At 38.2% G+C, this 17,122-nt stretch overlaps 1 protein-coding gene and 1 long non-coding RNA gene across 9 annotated transcripts in view; both read left to right on the top strand.

Moving 5' to 3' along the window:
* Positions 1-17,122, top strand: part of LRRC28 (leucine rich repeat containing 28) — a 152,817-nt gene that overhangs the window by 7,495 nt on the left and 128,200 nt on the right. For all 8 annotated transcript variants that reach the window (XR_013363722.1, XM_077869935.1, XM_077869877.1 and 5 more), the window contains exon 3: positions 14,779-14,819. Coding sequence is in view for 7 of the 8 variants with exons in the window: in XM_077869935.1 (XP_077726061.1) it covers positions 14,779-14,819 (41 nt within the window). In the remaining variant the exon portion in view is untranslated. The remainder of the gene's footprint in view (positions 1-14,778; positions 14,820-17,122) is intronic.
* On the top strand, positions 1,094-3,843 carry LOC144296763 (uncharacterized). The gene is made up of 3 exons (XR_013363734.1): positions 1,094-2,376; positions 2,885-2,984; positions 3,671-3,843. It is a non-coding gene; the product is annotated as an uncharacterized LOC144296763 (long non-coding RNA).

Here is a 17,122-nt window from a genome sequence, read left to right as displayed (position 1 = left end):
TCTCCTTCTTAAACAACAAAATAGAATCATACTACACATACTTATTTGCCAATTTCTCTTTCTACTTCCTGGTATTCTCATTCCACTAACCTCTAGGGCAAGAGATATGTACACATATTTGTATGTGCATGTGTGTTTGTGTTTAGGAGTGAATCTTAAAAGTAGGATTAATGGATCAATGGGTAGGCACATTTTACATTTTAAGGTTCTTTTTCTTTAAAGATTATTTATTTTAGAGAGAGAGAGAGAGAAAAAGCACATACGTGAAAGGAGCAGAGTGAGAGGGAGAGAGAGTCTGAAGCAGACTCTGTGCTTAGCGTGAGCCCAATGCAGGACTTGATCTCACAACCCGAGACCATGACCTGAGCCAAAACCAAGAGTCCAACACATAACCAATTGCACCACCAGGCACCCCATCTTAAAGTACTTTTATCAGTACCATCAGATCCTTGAACAATGCCAGGATTAGGGGTGCTGACCCCTTGCTCAGTTGAAAATCCATGTGTAACTTTTGACTCCAATATAGCCTACTGTTGACCAGAAGCCTTCCTGATAACTTAAACAGTTAACACATATTTTGCATGTAATATGTATTATGTACTGTTACTATAATAATGTAAGCTAGAGAAAAGAAAATGTTATTGGGGCACCTGGGTGGCTCAGTGGCTGAGTGTCTGCCTGCAGCTCAGGGTGTGATCCCAGGGTCCTGGGATCAAATTCCGCATTGGGCTCCCCACAGGAGGTCTGCTTCTCCCTCTGCCTATGTCTCTGCCTCTCTCTTTGTGTCTTTCATGAATAAATAAAATCTTAAAAAAAAAAAAAGTGTTATTAAGAAAATCATAAGGGGGTGCCTGAGTGGCTCAGTTGGTTGAGCATCTGACTCTTGATTTTAACTTAGGTCATGACCTCAGCATTGCGAGATTGAGCCCTGTGGGCTCTGGGATCAGCAGGGAATCTGCTTGGGATTCTCTTCTTCCTCTTCCTCTTCCTCTGCCCTTCCCTCCCCAACCCCACATGTGGGAACTGGTGCGTGCTCTCTCTCTCTCTCTCTCTCAAATAAACAAACAAACTTAATAGAAAATACAGTGTTGTACTGTATTTATTGAAAAAAATTCATGTATTAGTAGACCCATGTTTTATAAACCTATGTTGTTCAAAGGTCAACTGTATTTCATTATACAGTATTACCACTTATTTGTATAACTGGGAAATCTTAAAACTTTTAAAAGCATGAATCAATTTATATAGGAATTCAGTTATGCAATTAATAGGTGAATAAGTAGTATTAGGAAACATAATTTTGGCTCCTAACACTCATCTTAGAAAATGTTTTTAAAGAATTTGTCTATGGCTATTTTAAATGCAGTTCAAGAATTGTGAAATCTCACCTTTGTGGCTGAGTTAGAGGATAAATAGGAGAATAGGAGATATAGGTTCTGTGTTTGTCAGGTGATACATATTCACATGACTGTTGAATGAATAAATAAATGAATATAAAGTAGATTAATATAAGGACTATCAATACAGGCATAAAGGTTCCAGACTGAGAGCCTTTGAGGAAAGGGACTTTGTCTTAAATTTTGTATCTCTATGCCTGGCCCAATGCCCAACATTTGTAGAACACAAAATCTAATTCTATGTAGCAGGATTGTAGAAGAGTTTTTGAAGAAGGTGCTGTTTACATTCACACTGAAGAATGACATTGGCAGGAGTTTAGGAGGAACAGTATTCATTCAACATGTATTTATTGAGTACTTACTGTATACTCTATACTCTTCAAGGCACTGACTTGGAACAAAGTCTTATGGAATTCTCCTGGAATTTTCATTTGTTGACATCTCAAGCTAAAGGGAAAGTATGAACTATGACTCAAAGGCAAAAAGTTCAGGGGACAAGTCTAGGTGCCTATTTTGCCTAGAGCAGTGGTTTTTTAAATGTGTTCTTCAGAGCCTGATAGTTCCTAAGTAGGGTCGAGGTAGAGAATTATGGGGAGACTGAGCAGTAGTATGTCTCCACTTCCACCAGAAAAGCTCTCCTTTTGTTTGCTTTGCATATTGATGTTCTCTAAACCAACCCCGACGTGGGTGGGATATGTAATATCTAGTAAATGTTTTCAAACTCCTTTTAGCAGAAACATTTATTCAGAAAATTCACTAAGTAAAATAGGTACACTGAAATTATTCTTATTTAAGGGATGGGATAGGCGAGAATCTTGTTTAATCCATACGGCCTTCCCTTCTAAGGAACTGTATGGATTGTCTAGGAAACCACAGAGTAGAATTGAGAGCCACTAATTTAGCACAGCTGACATGAAAATTCTACATTCTATCTGGCAAGGCCAACTGCCTGGGGAGTGAAGATTTGTAGAGAACGCAGGTTTGAAATGATTGTTGTAAAGAATCACATGGCAGTTTGGCTAGAGAAAGATAGTAGGATCGTTGGCATTAGCTAGCTGTCGGTTGCTAGGCTCACGGTGGAGCCATCTGCTTACTTGGGGGATTTTCTCCAGCAGTACCCACCTGTCTGGGGTATGAAGAAGGTGCACTGTTGCATTCCTGCAGGCTTAGATTGTTTTCAGGTGGATACAACCCAAGTGCAGATGGACTAAGGAGGTTCAGGAACTTGGCAGGAGTGACTGGGGACACAGATGATGGGATATGGAACATGAGCTGGAGGGCAGGCAAAGAAAGAAAGGAGTGAATAAACAGAATAGAGGGACCAAAGGATCCACAAACATGTATCATGTATGCCTGAGTGAGCTAGGGGCATGGAACATGTGGTTGTGGAGAGAAACTTAATATGTGGAGAAGTTTCAGGCAAAGGCCAGGTATGGTGTGCAGGATGAAGGAGGCTGAGGTGAAGACTACCCCTATCCCCCCCTCAGTTCCCCCACCAGAAAAGCTGGAGCGTAAGAGTTGGAGAGAAACTATGGCTTGGAAGCTGCAATCACCAGTTCTGACTCCTAACTTGGAAGTTCCTGGAACGTAGGTAGGGAATTAGCAGTGGAAACATTTGAGGACTATAGCCTCAGAAAGGGGGTGTTTCAGTGTTTGGGAGCAAAACCTGACGTTAGGAGATAATAGACCCCTGGGTCCTATGTGCTTAACCTCTTTGGACCTCAGTTTTTTTATTTATAAAATAAAAGAGACTTGGGGAAAAAAAGAAATCTCAACTTGAAAGCAAAATCACTTAATGGACCTGTCAACTTCTCTTAATGAGAAGAACAGGAGATTTTCATGGGGACATGAAAGAATGACCTACCCAAATACTAATGGAGCTCTCATCAGTTGCCAATTTTATTTATAAATATGAAAGGACAAGAAAGAGACATCTTTTAATGAAAGAGGGGAGTTTGGCTTATGTATAAGCAGTGACAGCCAATGGATTTTTTTTTTTTTAAGATTTTATTTATTTACTCATGATAGACACAGAGAGAGAGAGGCAGAGACAGGCAGAGGGAGAAGCAGGCTCCATGCAGGGAGCCTGACGTGGGACTCAATCCTGGGTCTCCAGGATCAGGCCCTGGGCTGAAGGCGGTGCTAAACCGCTGAGCCATCTGGGCTGCCCCAGCAGATGGATCTTGATTGAGTAATTAATCTATGCAATAGGAGAAAACTTAACAGTGATATGCTGCTGGGATTGGAGGGAAGAAAAGTTCTGTTCATTTTAGAACATTCTGAATTAGAACAGCGTGTAAGGCAAGAAGTGGTTCCTTTCCTGTTGACACAGAAGAAAGCATTCTTGACCTTCCCTATAAATATAAACAGGCAAGCAAATCATGAGAGAAACACAAAAAAAGATGTATAACTTCCAATGTAAGGTAAAACATTGATCATCTTTAACCTATTAGATTGGCAAAGACTAATATCTAGTGTTGAAGATACTTGATGTGGAAGACAATAAGAAAATGCTCTCACATACTATCAGTTGGAGGGGACTTGCTGAATATTTTTGGTGTGTGGTTTGACCACATCTGACAACATTTTGCATAAGTATGTGTTTGAATCAGCATTTTTCACTTATAAGAATTTATATAATTGAAAAAAGTCAAGCAAGCCAGTTTGTTTATCACAGCATTGGATATAATGAAAAATTGTGAAAACCTAAATGTTCATCAATATGGGATTTGTTAAAATATGACAGCATCTTACATCATTTGAGTCTTTAGTAAGTTCCAGATGTTGTCTTAATTTACGTGTATTAAGTTAATTAATCCTCAAGACAATCCTGTGAGGTAGGCACTATTATCCCTATTTTATAGGCAATAAGCTAAGGCATTAAAAAGGGCATAGATCAAACTTAATAGTGATTGTAGCTGTGGATGGGGGCAGGCAAGAGAATGGGGGTAGGAGCTGGAAGTATGTAGAAGGAAAGGTTCTATTAAGTTTGGTTTATATTTTATATATTTTTCACTACATATTTTTACAATTAAAAAACAATTAAAATAAGATCATTGGGGGTGTCTGGGTGGCTCAGTCAGTTGAGTGTCTGCCTTTGGCTCAGGTCATTATCCGAGGGTCCTGGGATTGAGCCCTGAGGGGGGGCTCCCCACTCAGCAGGGGGTCTGCTGCTGCTTCTGCCTCTGTCTCTCCCCCTACTTGTGCACATTCTCTCTCTCCCTCTCCCCCCTCAAATGAATACATAAAATCTTAAAAAAAAAAAAAAAACCACCTCAAATGAGATTTTTGAATATAGTACCACTCAGATGTTAGCTGGCTCTCAAGTTGTATTAATCAGTGAGTCTAGATATTTTGATGGATATAAGGATGGTAGGATGGTGATGCCCGTCCTTATGCTGTTGACATTGATGGCTCCTACAACGGGTGGCTGGGTTAAGGGTGAAAGGGGTCGAAGTCTGGGAAAGTTACATAACTGTGCCCTCCACCCCCTTTGGAATTTGGAAAAAATAGGATCTGGATTAAATGAACATAAGAATACCCTGAAGGGAAAGCAGACAGAAAGTGGTAAAAGAGCATCCTGCCATCAAGTGAGGCAGAAGAATGTGGGAGAGGGAATTAAGTTTTGTTTTTGTTTGATTCACTATGAATTCCAAATAAGGAGGGGCTTCTTGTTTTTCTGTAATTTGTTGGGCCCTTCCAGCTTCAACCACTGTTAGAATACAGAGCCTCCATAATCACTGCAGTTGTTCTGTCCTTGAGTTAGTTCTACTTAAAACTATCTTTGTTTTTAGATTTACTTATTTGAGAGAGAGAGAGAGAGAGAGCAGGGGAGGGGCAGAGGGCAAGAGAGAGAATCTCAAGCAGACTCCCCACTGAGCCCAGAGATATGTGGCTTGATCTCACAACCCTGAAATCATGACCTCAGCAGAAATCAAGAGTCAGATGCTTAACCGACTGAGCCATCTAGGTGCTCTGCATCTTAATTGTTTCTTAAATTGAATGTGTGGAAATAGTCATGTCAAGTGGTAAAGCATTCAAATGCTCTGTTTTTGTATTAATCCTGATGTGTATATATGATACTGTCCTGCAGGACATTCATTACAAATATATCCTATCTCAGTAATACATATACGTAATACATATACTTGAAGAGTACGAGTTTTGTTATAAACCAAAAACTGCTTTTCATACTGGATTTTCAGATTTCATCATTTTTCCCCTTCATTGTTTCTGGTTAATTGACAGTTCCTGTCAAATAGTTACCAAAGTATTTGAAATAGTTTGGAAAATGAATGTCTGACCTATAACTTAATTCTGTTTAAGTTCATAGAATTTCAAAGCTAGATCATAGAATTTCAAAGCTAGTTGGGGCTTTATAGATAATTTAGATAGCTCTTCTTCTTGAGGAAAGTAAGCTTAGAAAAGGTTAGTGGGTAGGTCCAAAGTCACTTTTTACGGCCAGTTAGAGCAAATACCAGGTCTCCTAATTGGTCATGTAGTCTTTCATTTTCATCCTGCAGGTATTAATTGATGACCCATTTCTAGTCTAGCATCATGTAGTTAAATTTTAACTCCATTTAACCATGGCAGAGCAATGAGGTATTTCCATGTTAAGTGAGTTTTCCTAGTTAACTTCTGTGAAGTGTACCTCTGAGGTTCACTGTGTTACTCTTCTTCTTGATATAAATGGTTTTGAAATGTGTCATTCTATACTTTGTTAAAATATAGGGAGCATGATTTAGCCTACTCTATGTGACTCATAGTTTCTGCCTTGGGAGTTAGGAAGGGAGGGTTTAGGAAGAGGTGGCAGGCATAGAGTTCTTTCCCTTATACCAGACTATATATCCTTGTGCACTGGAAAGGTTCTGTTTGCAAGTTGAAGGCTCAAAAGCCATTGCTATGTATGTGTTTCCACAAGTTGAAATTCATTTTCAAGTGTTCATTACAATGCACACCTGTGCATTGAAAATGAGGTACCAGTTTCTAAATGTTAGCCCCATCAAATCAGTCAACAAATACATATATAAGTGAGACATTTGAAATATTATACATTGAGCTTGAGCTATGCTCCCCCAATAAAAAATTATGTCATAATCCTAACAGAATTATTCATGCTATGTGTAATTTTTAATGTTTCATCTGGTTTTATGGGAGTAAATGTTTAATCTTTTTGGTATGTGTACTTTCCTGTTGCTTTGAGCATTCCATTCATAAAATACTTATTGGATGCATATTAAATAGGTTTTTTAAAAAAATAGAAAGTAGGAGCAAACGATTCTCTAACTTTCAACCCTTGTTTATGATATTTATTTAACTTACATTTTTAAACAAATATTGTTGAGATTAATACTTCAAGAGTCATGTCAGTAATTTTTGTTTTTCTTCTTTTAAAAAATGTTTTCCTTGGTAATTAAATTTTTATCACAATCCAAATGCACACTTTAGTTTTGTAAATATACTGAATGTACAGTTTTAATTTTTTTTAGCATATTTTCTGTAGGGGTGTTTGCTAAGTAAAAAATAATGGTCTTCAGTTTCTACATTTTGGCAGTTTTGCAAATACTTAATATATTCTTGTTTTTTTTTTTTTAAGAACATAACTTTAGCCTCTATAAATGCTCAATTGTAATGAAGTAATATTAATTCGTTAGTGATTATAACTACTTTTTAAATGCTTGGTAGCCACCATGTCAGGGTAAGATAGGGGATATTTCTATCATTGCAGAAAGTTCTATTGGTTTGGGAAAAAGAACACATTAAAATCAATAATGCCCAAATGTCTGTTGACTAATGAATGGATAAAGAAGATGTGTGTATACACATAACAGACACACATACATATACACACAATGGAATATTGCTCAGCCATCAGAAAGGATGAAATCTTCCCATTTGCAATGAAATGGATGGAGCTAGAGTGTATTTTGTTAAGCGAAGTTAAGTCAGAGAAAGACAGGTACCATATGATTTCACTCATACGTGGAATTTAAGAAAACAGATGAACATGGGAAAAAAAGAGGCAAAGCAGGAAACAGACTCTTAACTACAGAGAACAAACTGAGGGTTGCTGGAGGGGAGATGGGTAGGGAGATGGTCTAAATAGGTGATGGGGATTAAGGAGGGCACTTGTGATGAGCACGGGGTGTTATATGGAAATGATGAATCACTAAATTCTGTACCTGAAACTAATATTACAGTGTACATTGAGATGCCTGGGTGGCTCAGTGGTTGAGCATCTGCCTTTGGCTCAGGTGATGGTCCTGGGATCAAGTCCTACATTGAGCTCCCCACCGCAGGGAGTCTGCCTGCTACTCCTTCTGCCTATATCTCTGCCTCTCATGAATAAATAAATAAAAATCTTTTAAAAAATCAGAAAAAAAATTACAGTATATGTGAACTACCTGGAATTTAAGTAAAAACCTGAAAAACAGTAATGTAATTTTTATCATTTTTGTCAAAAAAGTCAAAATGCAACTGTAGTGGTGATAGATATTTGTAGTGCAAAGCAGTGAAGAAAAATTGTTTCAGCGTTCTTTTTAGGCACCTCAAAGACAACTACAAAAACAAAAGAACTTGTCTGCACGTTTGCAAAATTTTCTTTACCTCATTTTTCCCCTTTCCCTTTTGAAGTGGCTTTGTTAATTATAATAATTGTAATGCTTTATATTCAAGCATTCTGTGAATTTCCAATGGATTTTTGTTTTATTGAACTCAGGACACGAAGTACTGGGCTGATTACTTTGGAGGAGAAACTCCAAGAAATTTGAATATTTGCACAGACTTTTCATTGCTTTTCTTTTGGACACAAAGAATGAAAGATGTTAGGCTCATATTTCCAAATAAGCAAAATCAGCATTTTCCCATAAAACCCTGACATAGGTTTTGGATTATCTTTTTTTTTATTGCTTATGAATAGATTACCCATTATTTGCACAGCATGGTCACATTTTTCCCCCCCCTGGGAAACAAGATGTCAGTGTTAGCTTACAAAACATATGTAAACTTACAGTGTGGTACTTGATCTATCAGTGATTGCACTTGATAGGAGTGGTCGTCTTTTAGCAAGAGGGGTTAGTGAGCTATTAATGCTCTCAAACACATTTTTCCTTGTCCCTTTTTCTCTCTAGCACCTCCTTTCTTCCTGTATATCCCATTTTCTCCCTGAAAAGTGTATAATGCTTTGTAGAGTAAGTCAAATGAAAACCATAGGTAATAGCATTTCTTTGTGCCACTCATTTAAGAAGAAATTAACTTCACCACCAGAGATGTGTTGTTGGTCATTGCAGGTATTGAGAACCCTACTGTGTTTTTCTGTCTCCAGGAAACACCAAGGAAATAGGACAAGTGTTTGTTTTGGGCCACTTAAAGTTTATCTGGAGAGAAATTTAAAAAGAGGAAAATGAGTAATTAACAGGGAGTTAAGCAAAAGACAAATGGGTAAATGGTAAAGGACAATAGGGAGCAAATGGTAGCAGGACTCTGGAAAGTCTTTATAGTACTGCAGAAGATGAAAGGATGTGCTGGTTAGCTCTCTGTTCCCGTAAGTCTTCTGGTTAGTGTCTGACTCTGTGGAGGAATACTGCTCTATGATAAATATTAAAAGGAAGAGAAATACAGGAGGAGGAACGGGCTATGTTGTGGGCAGCAAAAGAGGTCTACCTTTGTTGTTCCCACATAAACACATAACATTTGACTCACACTGATATACTTGCTCAGAAGCAGTGACATCAAATTACTGATCCAACTAGAAAGTTCACTGAGTGAGCAGCCTGGGTGGCTCAGCAGTTTAGCCCCACCTTCAGCCCAGAGCGTGACCCTGGAGACCTGGGATCAAGTCCCACATCAGGTTCTCTGTATAGAGCCTGCTTCTCCCTCTGCCTGTGTCTCTGCCTCTTTCTGTGTGTCTCATGAATAAATAAATAAAATCTTAAAAAAAAAAAAAAGTTTGTTGAGTAATGTTGTGATTATAAGTGAGGTTCCTTTTCCCCCTCAATACCAAAACTTCATTAACTTTATTTTAATTGAAAAATTATAAAGGGACACCTGAGTGGCTCAGGTGGTTAAGTATCTGACCTTGGCTCAGGTCATGATCTTGGGGTCCTGGGATAGAGTCCTGCATCTCTCTGGCTCCCTGCTTAGTAGGTCGTCTGCTTCTCCCTCTCCCTCTGCCCCTACCCCGCTTGTGCTCCCTCTCTCTCAGATAAATAAAAATCTTTAAAAATAATAGTAGTAATTTTTGAGATGAAATTCACTTAATGTAAAATGAACCATTTCAGAATGAACAATTCAGTAGTATTTAGTATCTTCGCAGTGTTGTACAACTACTGCCCCTGTCTAGTTCCAAATATTTCCATCCAAAGTAAAACGCCTTACCCATTAAGCAGTTTCTCCCCATTCCCTACCACACCCCTGCCCTGGTCACCATCATACTGTGTTCTGTCTTTATGGATTTGTCTATTTTGGATAGTTCATATAAATGGGATTATTCAGTATGTGACCTTTCGTCTGGCTTCCTCCCACTTAGTAAAGTTCTCAGAGTTCATCCAAGTTGTAGTGTATTGATCAGCTCTTCATTACTTTTTATGGCTCAGTAAGATCTCATTGTATGTGCATGCCACAGTTTATTTACCCATTCATCCACTGATGGACACTGGGCTCTTTTTTACCTTTTTGGTATTTTGAACAGTGCAGCTATGAATATGTGGTGTACATTTATATTTTAATTATTTTGGGTATATACCTGGATGTGGAATGGTGTCATATGATGACTCTAACTTTTTGGGGAACTGCTGAACAATTCTACCAGCAAGGTACAACGGTTCTAGATTTCATCTCTTCACCAACACTTGTTATTTTCCGGTTTTTAAAATATTATTACAACAGTGGGTGTGAAGTGAGTAGGTGTAAGATGATACCTCATTGTAGTTTGGATTTGCATTTTCCTAATGATAATGACGTTGAGTGTCTTTTCATGTGCTTGTTTGTCATTTGCTTATATTTAGAGAATACTCACATCATTGCCCATTTTCAAATTGGGTTATTTGGGGCTTTTTTTGGTAAAAGTTATTTATATATCCTGGATGCTAGACCTTGAGCAGATACATGATTCATATATATTTTCTCCCATTTTAAATGCTGTCTTCACTTTCTTGTAATTCACGTTTTTGTAAGACCCTTTGATGCACAAAAGTTTTTAATTTTTATGAAGTCCATTTTATCTATTGTTCCTCATGCTTTTGGTATCCTATCTGTGATTCCATTGCCAAATCCACAGTGATAAAGATTTACCCCTATATTTTTTTCTATGAGTTTTATGGTTTTAGCAGTTCTAAGTCACTAATCTACTTTTAATTAGTTTATGTATATAGAGATAGAGTTCCAGCTTCATTTGACTTTTTATAAATGCTATTAGAAGCAAAATACATTTAATTCATGACTTCTTTAATGTGTTTTTAGAGATCAGGATGGAGCAGGTTTTTGCTGAACCCTGAATCCTAGTGGTTTTTAACAGCACAACTATTTCTTTTACTCACACTGCATGACTCATATTGCTTGGGGACTCTGGTTGATGATGTCCACAGTCAGGGATGAAGGCTGACAAAGTTTCTATCATACAGTTCTGTCACTAGGAACTATATGAATTATATATAACTTTTTGTATTTCACTTTAAAATTTTGTTTTTAATTTAAAAAAGTTAATTAAGATTTGATCCTGAAGGAAAACAAAACATTTCATTCATACACCAACTCAATAACTCATTAAGCTTTCTAGTTTTTGTGGCAACTTTCAAAGTCATGAATTAAGTATATTTTAGTTCTTATAGCTCAAGCTCAGACTCTTTAAGGCTACCACTTCAACATAATTTCATTGACCAAAGTAAGTCAAAGTAATCCTACCAGTCGCCTAGAAGAAGAAGAAAGAGAAGTAGGTAGTGTATGGTGTTCATCAGAGAACATCACTGAATGTAGTGTTCGCAACATATTTGAAGTGTTGGTTCCAAAATACACAATTTAAAAATGTTCCCATTTAAGGACGGTTTTCCTTCAAACAGTATAGTAAAACATCATTGATTCAAAAATAGAGGTAAATTTTATGTTTAACTGTGCTTGCTCAAGTATACTTTTACATTATTTGTACAGAAAAATTATTTGGCTGAGTGTAATGTGGGATTTAATGAAGAGAATTTGGGCTTAGTTTAGAAAACAATTTTTAACTAGTTTAGGAGGAAGTAATTCAGTGATGCTTACCAGTAGGTGTCAGCCACAGCTCATGCAATGGGGTGCCTATTTGTCAAGGTTTTTGGGGGAGGTACTAATAAGGGTTTGGTTTTTTTTTCCCCACCCAGTATCCTAATGAACTGCAGTTTTCTTATGGTCAGCTTGCTTATTTTTAAATAAAAACACAATGTATCTACTCTGTTATATAGAGTAACTGCACCATTAGCAGGAGAAACACTCAGTGCTTAATTGTGTGTGAAGCTGTATACTGGAAAGAGCTAAGTAAGTTCTCATGAGAAGATTAGAATACTGTTTGATGGCACCAAATAGACATCTGGAAGGAATGACCACAGGTCCTGTGAGTCAGCCAGATGTGATACTGATTGTCACAGATAAAACAGAGGAGGTTTTTCTCTGGATAAGTCTTTCCTTTTCAGGGAACAGCTGTTGTATTAAATAGCCTCTTACTGCTACTCCCCCTCTACGTTACCCTATCCCTAGCTGGCAAATAGTTTGCCTAAAAAGTTTTGTATGTATGCCCATAAATGGAAGTGCATATTCTCCTTAATAGAGGAGATACCAGTACTAAAACATTTTGAGATTTTGGACAGATCTAAGAGTAACATCTGAGGAGAGACTTGTCCTGAAGAATCTCATTGCATAGATTGATTTCAAAATGTGTGTTTTCTTTTTTTAAGAATCACCATTTGAAAACTGAATACAAGTGATTTTATTAAAAAATGAATATTTGGGATGCCTGGGTGGCTCAGTTGGTTAAGCATCTGCCTTTGGCTCAGGTCATGATCCTGAGATGGAGTCCCTCATTGGACTCCCTGCTCAACGGGGAGCCTGCTTCTCCCTCTGCTGTTCCCCTGCTAGTGCTTTCTCTCTCTCTCTTTCTATCAAATAAATAAATAAAATCTTTTAAAAAATGAGTATCAATAAATGCTTCATTGTCTTCAGTATTCAGCCAAATAGTGAATATTTGTATTCAGTATTTGACTGTCATAAAAGGACGAGATATATGTGTATATATAAGCAACTTTGGATGCTGTTGCTAAAAAAAATATATCAGTATGCCAACTGAAATTAGTAATGTCATTTCCTTGTTTAAAATAAACCATTGCATTTTTATTGTGTTCAGAATTTTTTTTAAAGATTTTATTTATTTATTCATGAGAGACACGGAGAGAGGCAGAAACAGGCAGAGGGAGAAGCAGGCTCCCCACAGGGAGCCCGATGCGGAACTCGATCCCAGGACCCTGAGATCACAACATGAGCCAAAGGCTCAACCACTGAGCCACCCAGGTGCCCCTGTATTCAGAATTTTTTTGTAAAAAGTTTTCCCATAGTGTAAGATAAGCTCTAATGATCTGTTCCACACCACTTTCTACAAAATCATCATAGACCTTTGTACCCTATGGCCCAGACATAATCAAACTGAGTGTTTAAAACCCAAATTGGATAAATAATGATTGATTACTCAATTATGTAGGAGTTTATGCTGTGAGTACCACATTTTTAATGTAATTTTTAAAATTATGTGAGACATAACATGCACATGCTTACTGTTAAATATTCAAATACTAAAGTAGATGGGGAATAGCAACCCTAGTCCTTTCCTTAATGGTAATCATTGTTACTAAGTTTATGTGTGAAAAACGGCTTTGTTACAAACAGAAAACTTTCTAGTCTTCACTTTTGTTTTTCTATTAACATGATTTTTTTAGAGGAGGGAGGGGCAGAGGGAGACAGAGGGAGAGAGCAAGAACCTTAAGCAGGCTCCATGCCTACTGAGTCCTATGTGAGGCTGGATCTCACGACCCTGAGATCACAACCTGAGCCGAAATCAAGAGTTGGATGCTTAACTGACTGAACCACCCAGGGTTCCCTACACAATTGTTTTTATAACAGGATTTTTGAAAATGTAAGATCTGTTCAGGAGGACTGTTAGGGAGTTACAGCAGAAGAGATTGTATTTGCAGTTTCCCAAACATACCTCCCTGTCTCAAATTTGCATATGTTGCTTCTTGTGCCTAGAAAGCAAACCAGTGGCACTCTTCCTCCCTGCCCCACAGCAACCTCTGAAAATTTATGTTTGTCTTTCAGGACTCCAGCCACACCTAACTACTTCTTAAAAAAACTATTCCTGATTCTTTGTTATTGCTAGCTAGCCCACTCTACAGTATGTTTGAGTGTAGGTGTTCATTTAGTCTCAACAACCCCTGTCTTTGTGTTATGTAAATTTGAACTGGGCGCATGTGTGCGTAAGTGTGTGTGTATTTGTGAGAGAGAGAGAGAGACAGAGACAGACAGGCTGGCTTTCTGTGAGTGGAATTTCTGATCTTTTCATGGAAGGGCCATTCCCTCCAAAACTTTGCCTCTGTGTAAGGCACCTAGATTCATCCCAATCTGTCTTCCCAATGGCCTTTTCCCTAACTGCCACAGCATACCCCTCAGGACCTGGTGGCCAAGATCTGCCACTTCCCTGGATCATGAGCCCCAGCTTACTCTGGTTACCCTGAGTTTAGGTAGGTCTTGGTTTCTGGCACCTGGGGATTTCCCTTATTTTTTTTAAGAGGCACACAATTTGGGAGTTTGGAGGCAAGGAGGTGGGGGTGAATGTTAGTTTTCTTGGGTGCTATAACAAATTACACAGGCTAGGTGGCTTAAAACAAGAGAGATTTATTCTCTTACAATTCTGGGGGCCGGAAGTCTGAAATTGAGGTGTGGGCAGAGTTGGTTCCTTTTTGGGGCTCTGAGGGAGAGACTCTATTCCTTTCTCTTTACTTCTGGTGGTTGCCAGTGATCCTTGTTGTTCCTTGCTGGTGTCACTCTAATATCTGGCTTCATTGTCAGTTGGCATTCTTCCCTGTGTGTTGTCTGTTAAGAACAGTTTAATTTCTCCCAGGACTCTGGTGGAATACAGGGCTTCTGGTTTCTCTGAGAGACATTAATTTTAGGTGTTCAAATTTATAGGTTTAAATTGTAGTATGAGCTATATAATCATAAAACCCAGACCTACTGCTTTATTATGTTTGCATTACCTTCTCCAGATTTACACTCCTCCCCCCAGAAATAGTCCTTTGTGTTTAAGCTCATTAGAAATGTTTATACCTATTTCAAAAATAAAATTTAATTCTGAGTTTTTAATTTTCAGCCAGAAAACCTTGCTCAGAAGCTTCCAAACCTTGTGGAACTGTGAGTCTGTTTATTCAACTTTTTAAAAAAACAAGAATGAAAATAATTTTAAGTTATTTGAAATAATAGGATATACAATTTTAATGTATTTATTATTTTTTGGTATCGTGGTCGTCATGTTCATGTAGGTAGTTCTGCTAAGTCAGTAATATTTTAAAGTATTTTACCATTTAAATTTGTGTTTTAAATGTCTTACCTTAAGGTAGTAGAGATGAACTTTTTAAAACTATGAAAGATATTTTTTTTTCTTGGTTACAAAGTCCTTCTGGACAGGGTAATTGAGAAAGTTTTTTGCTGTTACCACTACTCCATGTGTTACTTGATATAAATATCTAACAGTGTTAATGATTTAAAATATAGACTAAAAGCCTACTTCCCTGTGTTCTCCATATCTCTTTTTTTTTTTTTTTAATATTTTATTTATTTATTTAGGATAGTCACAGAGAGAGAGAGAGGCAGAGACACAGGCAGAGGGAGAAGCAGGCTCCATGCACCGGGAGCCTGACGTGGGATTCGATCCCGGGTCTCCAGGATCGCGCCCTGGGCCAAAGGCAGGCGCCAAACCGCTGCGCCACCCAGGGATCCCTATCTCTTTTGTTCTTTAGTTCTTTTGACAATTACTTCCATAATGCTAAATAATATGTTCACACCTTTTTTTGTTGTTGTTTTTAAAGATTTTATTTATTTATTCATGAAAGATAGAGAGAGAGAGGCCCAAAGACATAGGCAAAGGGAGAAGCAGGCTCCACGCAGGAAGCCCGATGTGGGACTCGATCCTGGGACCCTGGGATCATGCCCTGAGCCAAAGGCAGACAACCACTGAGCCACCCAGGCATCCCTACACCTTTGTTTTTTAGTGCATCAACTTTAAGTATCTGTTGATTTACCTATAAGGAAGATATTTAGAATATTCTCTTTCCTTTCTTTCCAGCTCCCTCCTATTTTTGTTGAAGGAGGTGTTTTCATTGCTGTTTCTTGTTCTTTATTATTTGGCATGATTTTCAAAAAGTAAAGGAAGGAAAACTAACTCTAGACCTCCATCTTTAAGCTGGGAGTCTGTCATTTCTTCCCCTCCCTCCATCCTTTTATTTTGAAAAATTTCAAACTAACAGAAAAATTGAGAGCATAGTACAATGAACTTCCATATATGCTTCACCTAATTTAACCAGTTAATGTTTTGCCACATTTTATTTCTCTGTCTCCTATCCTTTCCCTCCCTCCTTCCCTTTCCAGTCCTCTCACATGCATGTAGACACATACACACACACACAAATTTCAGATATTATGATACTTCACCCCTAAATATAACAGTATGTATCTACTAAGAATAAAAGCAATTTTGCATGTACTTATATTATCACACATTAAAAGTAATATTCTGGGGCGCCTGGGTGGCTTAGTCCGTTAAGCATCCAACTCTTGGGTTGGCTCAGGTTGTGAACTCAGGGTCATGATATTGAGCCCCTAGTAGGGCTCCTTGCCAGATGTGGAGTTTGCTTAAGATTCTCTCTCTCCCTCTCCTGCTGCCCCTCCGCCTGCTTATGCTCTCTCTAACAACAAGAAAAAAAGTAATATGAATTCAGTAATATCATCTAATATACATTGCCTATTTAAATTATCCCAATCTCTCCCCAACTTAATGTCTTTAGTGTCCAGATTTGTCTGATTTTTTCCCCTTGATTAGAATCAGTTTAAACATCTTTGATTTTCTACCTCATTTGCTTTATCAAGTTTTTAATTTCATTCTCTTTATTTTTCTTTTAAAGATATCATTTATTTGTTTGAGAGAGGAAGAGAAAACATGAGCAGGGGGAGGGGCAGAGGGAGAAGCAGGCTCCCTCCTGAGCAGGGAGCCTGATATGGAGCTTGATCCTAGGACCATGGGATCATCACTTGAGCCAAAGGCAGATGCTTAACTGACTGAGCCACCCAGGCACCTCAATCTCATTCACTTTATATATGTGTATATATATATTGTTGTGCCCAAGATTGTGAATCCGAGAAACCAACAAGGAGCTGACACCGATGCAAACACACGAGGGTTTATTTACAAGCTCGAGCTTGGGTCCAAGTATACCCGACACAGCAGAGCAGGGACTTGGACCCCGAGGTGGGTTTCAGCTTAGTTTTAAGGGCTGGTCTAGGAGACCTCCAGAAGGGGTGGAGCAATTCCTCAAGTTCTGTTTACATTTTGATATTGAGCTCTGTTCTTATTCTAATATGGAGCTTCCTGCCCTTGGCTTGGGCTCTGTTCTTATTCTAATATGGAGCTTCCTGCCCTTGGCTTGGGCTCTGTTCTTATT

Source organism: Canis aureus, chromosome 2, assembly GCF_053574225.1.
Source record: "Canis aureus isolate CA01 chromosome 2, VMU_Caureus_v.1.0, whole genome shotgun sequence".
NCBI classification, from domain to species: Eukaryota; Metazoa; Chordata; class Mammalia; order Carnivora; family Canidae; genus Canis; species Canis aureus.
The sequence above is the reverse complement of the archived record's forward strand: the minus strand, read 5'-3'. Positions and strand labels throughout refer to the sequence as shown.